General features: G+C 45.5%; 1 protein-coding gene across 5 annotated transcripts in view; it reads left to right on the forward strand.

Annotated features, from left to right (window-relative positions):
* ASTN2 (astrotactin 2) overlaps positions 1-17,112 on the forward strand; it is a 907,765-nt gene that overhangs the window by 837,070 nt on the left and 53,583 nt on the right. For all 5 annotated transcript variants that reach the window (XM_060300567.1, XM_060300563.1, XM_060300564.1 and 2 more), the window contains one exon: positions 16,438-16,579. In XM_060300567.1, the coding sequence (XP_060156550.1) occupies positions 16,438-16,579 (142 nt within the window). The remainder of the gene's footprint in view (positions 1-16,437; positions 16,580-17,112) is intronic.

Below are 17,112 nucleotides of genomic sequence, written 5' to 3' on the forward strand. Positions count from 1 at the left end.
CCAGAGTTCTTCTAGGCCCAAGAATTATTTTAATAGACGAGAGAACTGACATCCAGAGAGGGCAGGTGAGTTACAAAGCAAGTCAAAGCACAGCCCAAGTCCAAGCCCAGGTTCTTTTCCTCTCTAGGGAACTGAGGAGTCCATGAGTCCCTCCCTCCCATGTCAGACTTGGCCATCCCCAGGAGGCAAGTGGAAACCTCGGGGCGATGAAGTAAGTCATCACCTCTTTATAGAGTGGAAATTGCTCTGAAAGGGTGATTGGCTTTCTCCTGCCTGGCGCTCTGGAGCCTTGGAGAGGCTACAGCAATCCCTGCCTGCCCTCTTCCCACATTCTCCCAACTTGATACCATCCCTTCCGCCAGCTGGCTGCTGCTGGCTGGTCTGCAACACGGATGCTTTGCTGCCTGCTCCCAGCCGAGCACCAGTGCTCTTGCTCGTGGGCAAGGCCCATGTCTGGGTGGAGAACACACGGGGAAATCACTCCTCACACCTCCATCTCCTGCGACATCACCTAAGCAACAGAATCCCAAGTAACACCACTCCCCAGGGTTTACTTGGAGGTGAAGGGGAGCGGTAATGGGAAATACAACTTGGTTGGATAGAAATGACTTTGGGTTTAAGTCTGACAGCTCAGCTTGCCAGTCCCTCCTCTGTCATTTACCAGTGGGAGGCCTTTGGAGAAGTTTCTTCACATCCCCAGGCCTGTTTATTAATGTGTAAAATGGGGATCAGAATGCCAGCTTGGCTAGCCTCTTGGTGTTTTGTGAGGAACCATGAGTTCATTCAATACACACTTGTTGAACACCTACTGTGTACCAAACACTGTTGTAGAAGCTGAGGACGTGGCACTGAACAACAACAACAATTGCCTCCCTATCATGAAGTGGGAGAAGAGGGGATGATGATAAAATAATAGATAAAAGAAAGCAGGAGTTGGGGATGGAGGCTGGGGGATGCCATTTTTCTTAAGGTGATCAGGGAATACCTCTCTGATGACATGACTTCAGAGTCATTGAAGTAGAGTCAGCCAATGGAGAGGGCAAGGGGCTGTAGCTGCAGCAGTAGTGCGGCCCTGGACCACTTAGGTCTTACAGACCGTGGTAAGGAGTTGATGGATATGAGATGACACGTGCATTGTAAAGTTCTAGCCCAATATGAGTGCCCCTTGCCCAGAGCCCCTTCTCCTTGCCTTGGAAACATATTTTGTACGTCAAGGGCAAGCATTGGACCAGACACTTTACATCACATTAATTCCTTAAAACCTCCATCGAAGTGGGAGTACTTACTCCCATTTATACAAGAGGATGCTGGAGGCAGGAGACCCAGTCCTGTTGGTGTCCAAAGACAGTGCTTGCTTTGCCTGTAGCAGCAGACTTCTGGCATTGATTTTGTTTGCCTTTTCTTTCCCTTACTCCCTCCCTCCCTCCCTCTTTCCTTCCTTTCTTCCCTTTTATATTTCTGATGACTCTTCATATCCATTTGCATCATTGGTGAGGGAAGGAAGGAAGGAGGCAAGCCAGGTACCAGGGAAAAGCTGAGTTGGAGCCACTATAGTGTCCACAGAGCAGAGACTCCGTGAACACATCATCCAGATGGCTCCATTCATCAGCAGCCTCGATGTGATTAAAGGAATGGGTAGACTGTCGGACACTGGAAAACACACAGAATGAGGAGTCAGAGAGCTGCTTTCATTCTTTTTTTTTTTTTTTTTTTTTTTTTTTTTTTTTTTTTTTTGCTGCTCTCATTCTTGGCTGCTGCTTCATGTGATATGACTTGAGGCAAATCCCTTCCCTTTGCTGGTTATTGATGCCCTATATACAAAGTAGGGTCTGCTGTGCTAGGATGATCAGTAGTGACTGAGTGTGGAAAGCATTTCAGTTATCTTCAGAGGATGTAACATGTGACGATATCTCTGCCTCTGTCCTTTCCTTATAAAACCCAAATCTCAGCCACACAATTTGCCACGTGACCTTGGCCACCTCTGTGAGTTACTACACCTCTGTGAGTCCTGATATCTTCATCTGAAATGTGGGGAAATAGCTTTGGTTCTTGTGAAGCTGAAATGAGCTGAAGTGCATGAAATATTAAGCATAGTACCTAAAAGATTGTGACTAATATTTGTTATTATTATTAGTTGAGAAGGCACGGAAGAAATGCAAGCAATGGTTAGACATATGCCCTACTCTCAAGGGTTACTGCAAGCATCAGACATGATTAAGTGCTTAATAAACACTAGTTATTATCATTCTCCTGTTAAGCTTTAAGTGAAATGAGTTGTCTTCCTGGACCCCAGCAATCCAGGTTGGTCCCTCCTCATCTGACCTTCCCAACCCTCTCTCCTGCCCTCCTCTCTGCCCTGACCTTGGCCGAGCTGACTCCTAGGAAAGCCACATACAGTTGTACAAGTTTTACAGTGCAGAATGCTACCACATGTAAAAGCCCACCATTCCAATCGTAGACATTGTGGACACGTATTAATGATTGATCAAGTGTCTTGTTCTAAGAAATCAGAATGCTGAGGCAATTTTCAGATACATAGAAGGAAGGTGTCTTAAGGAAGGGATGCTTGTTTTTTTTTCTAATTTGCACAGAGGCACCGTATAGGTTAGCAGCGACTCTCTGAGCTTCAGTCCTCCGGTCTGTGAAATGAAGCCCTGAAACAGGTGATGCCTCAGGCTTGCCTTGGCTTTGCATCCTTTCAGGTCCAGAAGTGGGCACTGCCCGACCTGTGCTCATGAAATCAGTCTGCATGACTGTGGAGAGGGGGACTGTGACCGCTTCGAGACCTGAGGGTCCCTGGAGCCTTTGCCTTAACCACAGGTACCGGTAAACTGGGGGCAATAATCCTACCCTGTCTACCTCCCAGGGTTGTTGTAAGGATCAAACGAGAGAAAGAGAGGGCTTTGTAAACCCTAAGGAGCTGTACCAATTTGAGGGATTGTTTATGCACGTGTTTACGTATTTATGTGTGTACATATAAATATACGTGTATTGTGTATATATATATGCACACATGCATATATACAGATACATTTTATGTATGCTATATAAATGCAGATGGTATATATGTATAATATACTTTATATATATTACAATATACTATATATATATGGCTATAAACTTGTAGAGTTAGGTGTGAGTTAGTCACATATAAACTGTGTTTACCCATTCAGTGTAACCTAAGGCATGTATTAAACAGTAGGAAAAACTGACCAGCCAAATTTTCCAAGCTTGAAAACCATCTTATAGCTTTCCTTGTGGATTGAAGAGAGGACTCGTTTCCCCTTCTCTATTTAAAGGAAAATTTTAATATAAATGGGGAGGCCAGGGAGTCATTTCAATAGAGAGTGAAAAGAAAATCTGTGTGTGGGAGGAATAGAAGAGGGGATTTAGATGAACATGGCTATTGCCTACTCGTTCTCCCTTCTTCACCTTCCAGATCATTTCCCCTGGGGTACGTGGAGCCAGAGGTCACTAAAGTTGCCCTGATCAAATGCTCAAGGGTGCCTATTTCTGGTGGAAGCACTTCTGGCCTCTGAACCTCTTCAGAAAGTCACCTCTCCCTGTGGGGTTTAAGAGGGACCCCAAGGCCCTCCTCCAGTCAGGCTGTGGGAAAATAGGGTCTTTGGCTGTCTTGGTTTGGGGTCCAGAGCTGAAGAGGGGAGGGAGCAGTATCCACCCTCTGGGCCAGGGTCTGTCCCCTGTGTCAGGGCGTTGGGTAAGGCCGTGGAGAATGGGAAGAGGAGAAGGGGCGCTAGCCAGCCCTGGGCAGAGCCTCGCACCCTCGTTCCTCGTCTTGCAGCTCTGGACCTCAACATCCAGCTCTCTCGCTCCCCACGTCTCTCTCTGCCTCTGCCCCTGCTGTTTCTTTTTCTGTCTTGTCCTGTTCTCTTTTCGGGTAGTTTCCTTCCTCCCTCCCTTTATGCCTTCCTCCCTTCCTCCCTGTTTCTCTTAATCTTGGCCTCCTGTCTCCATTCCTCTCTGTTTTGATCTCTACCTGTATCTGTCTTTCTCCGACCCTCTCTTCCCGTCTATGACTCTTTCTCCCTTTTCTCTCTCTATTCCATTCTACCACTGTCTGTTTCTATGTCGGTCTCTTTGTCTCTTAGTAGTTCCTGGCTGTGGTTCTCTCTGACTGCCCTTCTCTATTCCTCCCTATTTCCTTCTCTCTGTGTGTCTGTCTCTGTCTTTTTCTCTCTGTGTCTGTCTGTCTCTCTCATTTGGAAATCTACCTCCTTCTGCCATCTCCCAGGTCCCACCTCCTTCTCAGTGATGCACCTCAGCCTGGTGGAATGGTGTTGCTCTCACAACCAGAAAACCTGACTCATCTTCGCTGGCCTTCGCTCCACCCTCCTGGATGCACCCTGCTGTGGGGCCTGAGCACAGGGATGGGATGAGGAGAGGAGTGCGCATGCCTGAGGGTGGTGAAGAAGCGGGTTGGGTAATGGAATGGACTCAGGATCTCATTCAGTCCTCCCTGGTGCCCTGATGGGGTACCCCTGAGGCCACCTTTGGAGGGTCCTGGTCAGACTGGGTTTGAAGCTTACATTTCCCCGCAGGGGGAAAGAAGAAAGACAAGCAGAGGCTCCCTTATCTACTGAAGATATACCCCAGCTATCTGCTCACCCCAGGCTTTGAGGCTTATATTTAGAAAAGGGGAGAAGGTTTGGGCATTCAGCAGTTTTTAATCTCTGGCCACATAGTTTGTGCAGTTCTGGTCTGGGAGGAACAAGAGGTACTAAATTCATGAGGATAATTCACTGTCCCTGGATCGTTGAATCTCTCTTCTCTACTTACCCCATATGAAATGTTCCGTGAATTGGTGTTGTTCATAACAGTAATAACAGTAAAGCTGCCATTTGTTGAATGTTTACCATGTGCCAGGCACTGTGCTAATTGTCTAAATTAATTCTCAATAGGGTTCCATTGATTCCTTTAATATAGGCATTTTCACATCCATTTTACAGATGAAGAAAATGAGGCTTAGGGAAATTAAGTAACTGGCTTGGAAGAGTCATTTAGCAAAGTCAATTTTTAAACCCAGGACTGAGCACAATACTGCCTTTTCTGCTACTTTCCCGCCACCCAGTATTTGATACTGGTGTCTCAGTAAATATAATAGTCTAAGTCAGTAACATGTGGAAAGCTCAGTAAGGGTGAGTGCCTCATACACGTACTTCAGGGCGTGGCTCTGAAGCTGTGTGAGTCGTGGTTGGGCTCACAGTCTGGATGAAGAGACAAGAGCACGTGGTACAGCTGCTAATGCACTAGAGCAGGAGTCAGGAAATGTGTGCTCCAGCCCCAGTACCTCTTTCCCGAGCTTCAGTTTCCCCTTTTGTAGAATGTGCTTTTTCACTTCCATCTTGTCTTGCCCACCTCACCGAGCATTTGTGAAGCTTAAATATGATGCGGAGGCCAGGGCACTTGCAATGCAAACTGTAAAGGGCTTTACAAAGGAGAGGGCTGCAGGAAGAGAAAGCCGTTTCTCGTTGCAGAGACAAGAATCAGAGGGATCATGGACAGCCAGTGTGGATGCCGAGGCGATGCAGCAGAGGGCTTGGCTGCATAGAAATGCCAGGGTTGGGCAGAGATCAAGAGGAATAATATTAATGAGGGAAATTGCCTGAGGTGTGTGTCGGGGGCTGACAACTAGACAAAGAGCTCAGGGAAGCTAAGACTGAGGGAGCAAAGTGATAGGCACGTATAGAGGAAAATAAAAGGGTCACAGCGTTGGGGTTATAGCTGCGAGATCAGGTCAGATAAGGGATGGGAGGTGCTTGCTGCCCTCTGTTTCTATCGTGGCCATTTGCATTGGTAGAGAGAGATGAACTGATCTGTACAGAGTCTCACAGAGAGGCAGGGGTGCGGCCCGTGTCCTCTTCCTCTGGATTCAGGGCCTTTTCACACGAGATCTGCTGACCTCATGGGATTGCTCTTTCTGACACAATTCAAAGGCTGTTGCACAAGGAAGCCCTAGCCCGCTGCTCCCCTCGTGGGCCCTCATCCTGCTTGCTCATCAACTCGCTTATTTGGCATATGCCCATCACAGGGCTCAGATGGTGAATAAGGCAGGTCCCTTTCCACAGGTCCTCCCAGTCCGCAGGGGAGGGAGACACTGAGTAGGTGATCGCAGGACAGTCGGTTAAGGGCCACAATGGTGGGAAGCAAGGCCACCGTGGGAGCCCAGAGTAGGAGTCTGACTCTTGCTGGATGGAGGGGTGACCAAGGCAAGGTTTCAGAAAGATATTGGGTATGAGCGAAAACTTAAGTTGTCTCAACACGTTTACGAAGCCTAGCTGAGTCATCAGTTACTTTCTTCTCCAGCCTCACCTGCCCCCGATTCGATCAGTGGATCTTTAATGAATGGCTGCTGTGTCCCCCATACTCTGTCAGCCACTGAGGAGACAGTGAACAAGATGGACAAGGCTCCTGAACTCATGGAGCTAACATTTTAGTAATCAAATGAAAATAAAGAGGAAAGCAAACAACGGTAGTAACTAGTTTGTCACTAGTGCGCAGAAGAAAATCACAAGTTCTATGGTGAGGCATAACTGAGAATGGGCAGTATGGGTTCCCTTCAGACAGGGTGGTACAGAAAGCTCTGAGGATGTGGAACTTCAGCTGAAATAAAGGAAGAGAAGCCAGTTCTCCAGAGCTGAGAAGCGTTTGGAAGCTCCAATCCCAGGAAGCTAGCCCTAGATTTCCCTGCGCTATAGCATCCTCATGCCCCCCGACCCCTTTCTTCTTTGCTCTGTGTCACCGGCGGTTATGTTTTTGGGCTCGTAAAGGTCCTTCGTCATCACACTTTGTTTTCCCTGGTGTGTCCTTGGGGCTGAACACCGATGTACCTCACTACCCCCCGAAGGATGGTCTCCGTCCTTCTAACTCCAGAAGCACCCACCTGACATTTTTATCATCTTACCTGCACTCTGTGGATTTCCCCTAACAACAGTCTTTTACAGATGCATCACTCTTTGCCGATCGTAAGGCACATATATATATTTTTAATGGACTTAATTGAATTCACTCCTCATGCGCCCCTTGCAGAGTAGATGCTGACGTCCTCCTTTTAGAGACGAGGAGACTGAGGCCCACAGAGATAGAACAATTAGGAAATGCGTGTTGTGGTGGAAAAACCACAGGCTCTGGCACTGGATCAGCCCAGGTTCAAGTCCCAGACTCGCTGTGTACTCGCTGTGTGGCTGGGCAGTGTGCCCCAACTCTCTGAACCTCTCTTCTCCTCTTGACAAAACGTGAATAATAGCCCAGCTCTGCCAGATGACATGCTGTTTCATCACAACTGCGGTCAGAGGGGCTATTAGGGCCCGCCGTCAACACACAAGTTTTCTGCCTTTTTGCCCAGAGAGGGAGATGCTGAATGAAGACTGGGGCCTGCAGAAAGTAGGACGTGTTAGAGGAACCAAGAGTCTGATGAGAAGCACATCGTGTACAGTGGGTTCTTTCCGCTTCACGACAATGTAACGTTTAGGGATATGATTTTAAAAAGGAAGGAAAGAAAAGAAAGCCCTCCGTGGATGAGTGCTGTGATGGCAGTAAACACACACTGTGGCCCTCAAAGAGTGATGGCGAGGGGAATGAGGGTCCTGGCTCTCCTTCCACGCCCCTCCTCTTCCACAGTCCGGTCCCCAGACCGGCTCTCCTCACACGTGTTAGCAACACCCAGTCTAGCCAACTGTTTTGGCATCATTTGTCCTCAAGATGGTGGGGATGACGAGGGCTTTTGCGGCCCTAATGAATCCAACTGTAGAAAAGGGCAGGCTCTATTAGCGAACTGCATATTAGTGCTGAGGTTAATATTATTCAATTCTGTATTAATAAGTTGCGAGACTCTGGAGGGTTGCTCACGAAAGCAGCCGTTGCAATTCTGCCTTGTTTAGCTGTGAGCATCACAGGGAGGGGGCTTTGCCCGTGTGGCTCAGGACTGTGCCTGCAGTGCCTCGTCCTCTCCCTGGCGTGGAGTGGGTGTTCGGTAACTGTGGACTGTTTCAGCAGTGGAGCTATCAGGTCTATCCTAGACCTCAGTGAGGAAGGCTCAGCAGTGGATCTTTCTATCAGTTCCTCAAAGGCAGAGAGATTGGGTCTTTGTAGCAGATGCCACTGGGGCAGTGACATAGCCTCTTGGCCCAAGGTTATCTCAGCTGCAACTGTGCTGCACACCCAGGCTCCCCTTGTGCTGCCAGTGACCTCAAATGCACACTTGTACTTTCTGTCCCATGGCCTTGTATGAGACTGAACTCCCTAGGCCTTGGGGGCAAGCCACGTTAAAAAACGTGTGGGGAAATTCACTCTCCCGGGGAGCCTCTCCACCGGTGGCCATCAGGAATCATCGGCAGATATGTGCTCCAGCCCCCCAGCTTTCAGCCAAACAGCCCTGGGAGACATCCCGTTCACTCCTCAGAAGGTCGCAGTAGGATCGAGCCCCCATGACTCACAGCGGCAAACTTAGTGATGCACCTCTGCGTTGACTGTTCCTCTTCCCTGCCTCATTCTTCCCATTTCCCCATGCCTGCTCTTGGAGTCACCTTCTAAATAAATCAGCTGCACCCAAGCCCTTCTCTTAGGTTCTGCTCTCCAGGGAATGCAAACTAAGACATTCTTCTTTATGTTGCGTTCACAGCCATCAGCTCTTTTTACAGTACACAGTAAATACATTCATTCCCTAGACAAGTGTTTATGGAGAACACGCTGTGTATAGGCAGCTTGCTAAGTGAAGAAAGTCTCTTCATCAGGGGGCTTACAGGGGGGGATACAGGCAGTCCAGTAATTCATCAGTATAAGAGAGAACGATACGTTTTATGAAGTGAAATAGGGGATAGAGAGGGATTGGATTAGATTGAGTAGCTGGAGAAGTTCTTTCTGAGGAAGTGACATTTAAGCAGTGATCTGGCTAAGGAGAGGGAGTGAATCATGCAAAGCCATGGGGAGGAACTGTCCAGGCATGGAGACCACAGGTGCAAAGGCCCTGTGTTAGGAGCATGGTCTGCATATTAGAGGAGGAGGGGTACCAGCCTGGCTGGAGGGAGGGAGGGAGGGAGCACAGGCAGTGAGGTCAGAGGACAGGGCCAGAGGAAGCAGGACACTGGCGATACCCGGTGATTTGTTGAATAATAGAATCCTTTTATCCTCTGCCCTAGGCAGTGTTTTATGATGGGAAAGGCTCCGGTGTTGGCGTCTGACAGCTCTGGATTTGAGGTCCAGCCTCGTTATTTAGATGGAGCGTGACCTTGGGCAACTTGCTTAAGACCTGTGACCTTTTTGTTTGTTTGTTTTTCATTTATAAAATGGCAGTCATAAAATCTACCTCATAGGATTTGTATCTGGTAGGACTCCTGGTTGCAAGTAATGGAAAACAAACTAGCTTTGTCAGAAAAGGGAAAATACTGAGTCATGTATTTGAAATATCCAAAGGTATATCTAGCTTCAGACACAGCTGATCCAAGGCTTCAAGCAATGTCATCAGGACTTGGTCTGTGTCCCAGATGTTAGTCTGATTGATCAGGCTTGGGTCACTTGTTCATCTCTTGCTGGTCTCTGATATGGGATATCATGCCATTGATCCCATGCCCATCTCTGAAGAAGGGAGGAGGCCATAGCTCCACCTAAATCATATAGACTGAAATTGGGGGAGAGCTGACTCCCCGGTGGAAAACCGGCATGCTATAAGTGGAAGGAGACAGATTTTAGAGCAGGTCAAACCCACAGATGTAGGTTGTATGAGGGCTTGTATGAGGATATGCCGGAAGTCCCTTAGCACAACAGAGGCATATAGGGGCTCTCAGTAGATATTTGCTAGACTGCCGTGGCCTTTTTTGGATCCCTTACGTCTTTGGCAGTCCCTTCTCTCCTGTACCATGGGAGTCCTGTGCACTCCTGAAAGAGATCATGCAGGAGGCAGCCTGATTTCCCAAAAGAAAGTTCTAATGACAAGTGCTAGTGTTGGGGAGATGAGAGTGGATCCAGGCTTCAACCTCTGAAGTTTGGTTTCACAGAATTCCACAAATACCTGCATGGTCAGCCCTATGCTGGGTACTGGCGACACAGAGGTAACCAAAATACAGCTCTCACCAAAAGCATCTTACAGTCTGTAGGCAAATGTGTAGTAGGAAAACCACAGGCTTTGGATGACAAATGTCCCGGTTCTTGCCTTTTCTCTACCATTCTTCCTCGGTGGATCTTGTTAGGCAAGGCATTTAACCTTCTTTGAACCTGATCCCTCATTTGTAAAAGCACAATTAACCTGATTCACTAGGTTGTATTGAATATTAATCAAGACAGGCTCGTTTTGAATGTTTAATCAAGATAATTAAGTAAAAATGTCTAGCACTGCTGATGCCATATAATAAGAGCTAAATAAACATTTTCTTCCCCTCTCTCCTTGACTGCCTACCTTTCTTCCTTCCTTCTTTTTGAAATTACTTCATTTTGCAAAAACTAGGGAAGGTTTTAGGGAGTTAGGTATTATGTAATGTTTGTAAAAGCAGCTGAATTAGACCACTAAAAATTTTGCCATCAGGCAAACTGATGAGACATGATGGGGATGAGGGAGCACGAACATTGGTGAACCATTCGTGTAGCAGGTATACTGCATATATTACTTACTCCTTGCCCGGTTCTCTGATCATCTACTGTCCAGATGAAGAAGTGGTCTCTCAGAGTTTAATCATCCATCCCTATGTACTATAGTTCATAAGTGGTGGAGCCTGGCTTCAAAACCAGGTGTCACCTGCCCCCCCAAACACACTCTCTTTTTTGTATCTCATACTGCCTCTCTCAACGAATGTGAGAATCATCACGCACTGGTTCTTCCGATGTAAAATAACATTGTTTTGGAAGAAGTGAACCAACTGCAGCTGAATGGTGTGAGGCCCTCAAAGATGCATTTTGTCACTGATAAGGTCTCAGAATGAATTTCTTCATTTGTCCAAGTAAAGGAAAGGTGGGGAAATGCAGAGCCCTGCCTCTCCCTGGGCACTGTAGCAAAGAGCATCTGTAGGTTAGAGAGAGGCCAGGCCCAGAGTGGCTCTAAATCCCCTTGGCGTTTCTTGAAAAGAGTGTGGAGTCCCAAGCAGGGACCTTTCTCCCCACCTGGGCTAAATAACTCACAGCTCTGGCCCCTTCCATTTTGGAATTTCTTTGCTGCTTTTCTCCCAACCTGTTTTCAATTTGCTCTTGTGGCCAGCTTTGACTGTGACCTCAACTCAATCAGAATAGAGAGAGCGAGCGAGAGAGAGAGAGAGAGAGAGAGAGAGAGAGAGGAGAAGGAGAAGGAAAACAAGGAGGAAGAGGATCGAGGGAGTGATGAAAGGGGAGGGAGAGAGAGAATTGAGGCAGGGGGTGGGGCCTGTAGAAAAATCGCTCTGTGCTTTGTTGGGTTGGTTCTGTAGCTTCAGCAGAATTGTGATTGACCTTTTCTGTGGATGGTAATGAGAGCAAGGCTGGAGTCTGAGTGGATAAAGAAATGTGTGTGAGGGTCTGGCCCAAGCCCACTCGGGTTACAGCCCCAGAAGAGCCATAATGGGGAACAGGCGCATTCCTGTACAGCGACTCCCAACTCCCTATCTGTTTTCAAGGAAAGAAAAACAGAAAAAGAATGTTAGAGTCTTGGACAGGCATGGGCAAGGCGGCAGTAGCAGCCTGGGTCCAGGAGGGTTCTGCCATGTGGCCATAACGACTTCCTAGAGAGGAGGGGACAGAAGTGGCCGGGGCAGAGTGTCCTAGTGGAAGGCACATGGCGCTCAGAGGCAGAAGAGCTGGATTTGGGTTCTGGCCTCTGCCTGGGAGTAACTTCGAAGCCTTGAATGGGGGTGTAACATTCCTGAGCCTCTATATTTCTATCAGGGAATGTGGCAGAGTTTTAGGATTCAAATATTTTAAGCAATTAAACTTTTTTTTTTTTTTTTTTTTGTGGTACGCGGGCCTCTCACTGCCGCGGCCTCTCCCGTTGCGGAGCACAGGCTCCGGACGCGCAGGCTCAGCGGCCATGGCTCACGGGCCCAGCCGCTCCGCGGCATGTGGGATCTTCCCGGACCGGGGCACGAACCTGTGTCCCCTGCATCGGCAGGCGGACTCTCAACCACTGCGCCACCAGGGAAGCCCAAGCAATAAAACTTTTAAGCCGAGATTTTTAAAACAGTTTTTATTTTCAACCTAAATAAAACATGGACCATTAGTATATAAATAGATCAAACTGGAGTTGATCTGGTTGAAGGTTAGTATAGGTATAGAAGAGACAGCCTTCAGCACCCACCATAGCTGCCATTTCTTATTATCCCCAGACTTCTAAATATTCTAATTCTGAAGCCACTGTTAGAATTTATTACATGTGTGAGACCTGTTGAACATCTTCTGTCTCTCCTGGGCATTCTATCTTTCTCAGAGATTTCAAGTTTAAGAAGATGACAGGGTGGAGCTGTGTACCATGTACATTACAGTGCCCGGAACATAGTAAATACCCAGTAAATAAAGCTCACATTCGTGTTGAATAAAGTTGGTCACAAACTGAGGAGCACAGGCTCCTGGGGCAGCTTTGGAAGCTCTTCAGTTCTCAGTGATTTTATCTCAGTGCGCTGGCTGGTATGAATTATCTCACAGGCCATAGGAGTGAAGAGACCAAGTTTAGTTCCAAGTCTACCTCCCGCTTTGTGTATGGCCACAGACATGCCACTTTCTTTATCTGGGCTTTGGTTTCGTCACCTGGAAAAGGAGCCATTTGGATACAAATAACCTCTAAGGGTCCTTATATCTCCTCTGTTATGATGACACAATAATAAAAACAATAATGATAGCTGATATGTTTTTTGAGCTCTTACTGTATACCAGACATTGTACTAATAATTACAAATAGTTATTATTTGTAAACAATATACATTAGACAGCATTATTATACCCATTTATCATATGATAAAACAGATGTAGAGAGTCAAGTCCAAAGCAAGCTGTAAGTGGGGATGTACCAGGATTTAATTCTAGGCAGTGTAAATGCAGGGCCCAACCTCTTAACCACTGCACTTTATTATTGTTCATTCAATTATAATGCTTCCAGACGTGGAACATGGTATACTGTGGAACCACAATACATGCGTTGAATCGCACTGGTTCACTTTTGTACATGGAGAAGCCCCCAGGCCTTTCTTAGTTGCCCCTCCACTGGGAAAGGAAGGACAGTGAGGGTCGCTGCATTCACCTGTCCCCTTCTAGCTTGCATTTAAACCTTCTGGAATAGAGTGCCAAAACAAGCAATCTTACAATTCACTTTATGGGTCTGTATTTAACAACCCTTCCTGTTGTCAGATTACAAGGTGTATAAGGCCTTTTATTGTTTCATTTCCCAAGCCCATAGAGCTAAGAGAGTGGCATGAATTCAATCTCAAACTGAAAAGAATTGAGAAAGTTCCCTTCCTAACACTGTCGTGTTTTTTTTTTTTTTAAACATTCTCTAGGAGGCAGCATAACATAAAAGAAAAGGTATGGCTTTGGAATTAGGATGATATGGGTTCAAATCTCAGCTCTGTCTCTTCCCAAATTTGTGAGCTTAACTTCAGCTTTGTAACAGAGATACTAACATTTAACTCAGTAAGATTGAATGTTGTGAGGATTAAATGGGAAAAACAGAAGTTGGCACTAAGATATCAGTTTCCTTCATATTAACTCTTTTCATTTGAAGGTTATTATGTATATATAGCCCCAAACAGAACTGGACACTAAGTATCCTTATAATGTGCTTATAGGACTATTGATATACTCCACACTATCCAGTTTCTTCACTTGAACTAAACCTGTAAACCTTAGAACTGTGTGCCGGTCTTACTGACCAGACGTATTTATGGGGCTTTTATCCCTGGTCTAAATTATTCTGAAATGCATGGAAATATCTGGAAAACTATGTCCATTTGAAAATGAATGTCAACCATCTTTTGGCTTGAAGACAGTTAATTAATACAGGCCACAGGCATACTGAATTCCCTCACGAAGGGCCAACTCTTTCAATGGCTATCTGGAAACAAACGGAGAAGCAGACAGACATGTATCCAAGCTCAAAGAAAACAAGTGCAAGCAGCCAGACACGGAATCGTGAAAAACCAAGAGAAACAAAGCCCTCACTCCATCCAGTGAATAGGCCCATGTTTTTTCTCCTTTATTTTTCACCCCATACATTATTCTGCTTTGATACCTATTGGAAGACATTGTTGGTTTATGATTTTACTATGGAAGAAGCTGGACATAAGAGACCTATAGAAGAAATAGGGATGCCAAAATTTGAGATAAAAGAAGCGTTAAATTTACCTCTTCATTTTTTAATAGCAAAACCTCTGGTTCTAGACAGACTTTCTTCCTGGACTCAGCCTTTCTTTCTAGATTCCAGACCCATAAAAGAGTCATTGACCCCTTGCTACAGAAAGGAAAACTGAGACTTGAGAAGTTAAGGGACCTGTGATAAATGGTAGAACTCAAATTCAGTCCCAAGTCTCCCTGGCAATAGCAGCTGAACTTGTATGTCCCTGACATTAGCCTGATTCAGACACTTGTTCTGGCATCTACATATCGAATCTATGAACTGTCTTTGTAAAAAGCAGAAAACAAAACACACTACTCATCAGATCTGCTTTGTTGGACCATAGGGACAAATACGTTTTAGAACTGTTGTCCGTCTGAATCCCAGGGCCATCTAGACAGTTCAGTCAGACACGTGTCACATGGTTCACTTGTGAGTGAAGGATGAAATTCTTCTTTACGAGACCAAAAGGAAGTGATCTGTAAATTCTGTCCCCTCAGGTCCCTGGTAGAGAAGCACCGTGTCTTCTCAGACCCTCGGCCAACGTTATTGTTTCATGATGGTACCATCACGTTGGATTGTCCTTAATCCCAAGTAGAGAGAAGATAGTTAACAGATGTCCTCCTCTTGTTTATACCAAGAATCTAAGCGAGGAGAGACTACAAGGCCCTCCATATCAGGCATGAAGAAGAACAAGAAATCAACAGTCGGGCGGCCTCATATCCTTTCATATCGTGTGGTATACGATACCTCATGTGCCTCTAGAATCATCCTGTTTTAGAACTGGAAAGGAACTTAGAGGCCATTTAGTCTGGCTCATTTACTTTATTTTTAAGTAATTTTTATTGATTTTTTTTTCTTGTTACAAAAGCAATACATGTCCCTTGTAGATAATTTTAAAACGAGAGATAAGCAAAAATAAGAGAGAAAAAAATACCCATTATCTAACTTTCCAGACAAAGCCACTGTTATTCATTTACTATATTTTATTCCTTCTTTTTCTAGATAGAGAAATGTATAAAATGTCCACCAAAAATTATTCTGTAATAGTGTAACCTATCTTTTTAAACTTACTATGCCATGAATATCCTTTCAAATAACTTCGTATTTTTCCACAATATTATTTTAATGGCTATAAAATATTCCATTGCATCATTGAACTATAATTGATATTACTGTTTTGATATCATTGAACACTTAGTTGTTTTAAAATTCCTGCTAGTTTAAATAGTACCACAATGTTTATCCTCATAACTTAATCTTTGTGCACATCTATGTTATTTTATTTCTTTCGGAAATCCTGACAGTGACTCTAGCACCTTCACTCTACAGAGGAGGAAACTAGAGTACAGAGATGGGAATTTAGTTCTCCAAAGCTATACAGCAAATTCTTCACAAAGCTAAGACTAGATCCCAAGATCCCAGATGTTCAGTTATTCTTTCTAGTCTTCATCTCGTCTTCTTTATGAGCCCTATTTCTAGTAAACTTCAGCAGCCCCCTAAAATCCAATGGCTAGACTGACTTTTAGAAATCATGGGGTTCGGGGCACTTTCTCTTCTATTGTCCCTTCCTATCTCATGACCTTCATCACTAATCAGTCATATTACCCTTTCCCCCTTAGCCAGACCAGTCTCCATCCATCTCAACATGACACTCCATGAATCCAGTACCAGTGCGTAAGAGTGACTGTATGACATGAGACCTATTTTATATCCTTAGTCCAACTCCTTCATTGTACAAGGAAGGAACCAGCAATTCCAAGGAGGCTTGCTTAAGGAGTTAAGAGGAAGTTAGTGGCAGTGACAAGGCCAGAATAGTTATTCTAGACAGAAAGCGCTGTCCTCCTGTTGCATTTTCATGCATTTTTATTACACAATAATTTACCTCATTTGAGCTTTGCTACAATCTTATCAAGGTAGGTATTAGTATCTCCACTTCACAGTTGAGAAAATTCAGGCATAAATTTAAAAACGAATCATCAGGAGTAGACACTGATCTGTGTCATTTTCATATCCTGTGCTTGTTCTGTCCATTAATCCTCTTAATAATGGTATCCAGACATTTGATGGGTTTGGACAATAGCAGGAATGTCTGCTCACCAAGGCCTGAGCTGGGGAGCTCATCTTTCTTTGTCTCCCTCCAGGAGAATTCCTGAGTTTTGCCGATGACTTACTCTCTGGCCTGGGTACATCTTGTGTAGCAGCTGGTCGAAGCCATGGAGAGGTCCCTGAAGTCAGTATCTACTCCGTCATCTTCAAGTGTCTGGAGCCCGACGGTCTCTACAAGTAAGACATACTTTGTGTGTGGGGAGCGTGAAGCAGACAGGACAATTGTAAGTCTGGGAGGCAAGGCACGAGTCATCTGTCCAGACCAGCCTAATGTTTTATAGGCCAGTCTGTATGTGCACCTTAATATGCTAAGGCTTAGAAGTGTCCTTTGGAGAAGTATGGCCACAGTGAGTCACAGAATCATACAAGGTTAGTGATAAAGGGTCCAGGGAGGCCAGTAACTTAAAACCGTCCCTCCTACTGATGAAGAATCTGCAGCCCAAAGAGGGAAAGTGGCAAGTTAGCAAGGAAGGCTGTGACAGGAGTCCCTGCCTGGTGTTCTTTTCTCAATTCCGTGATATTTCCTCTGAAAAATGTTAGATTAGCATATCAGAAGTGTATACGTATATGTAGTATATATACATATAATTTTTTTTATTAGTAGATTCATCCAGTCCCTTAGTAATAGTGTCATCATCACGCTTTCACAGAGTAGATTAGAGTCATTGCATCCAAATTTCTGGAGATGCAAAGGAAGTCATTCTGAGACT

This window comes from Globicephala melas, chromosome 6 (assembly GCF_963455315.2).
Source record: "Globicephala melas chromosome 6, mGloMel1.2, whole genome shotgun sequence".
In the NCBI taxonomy this organism is placed as follows: Eukaryota; Metazoa; Chordata; class Mammalia; order Artiodactyla; family Delphinidae; genus Globicephala; species Globicephala melas.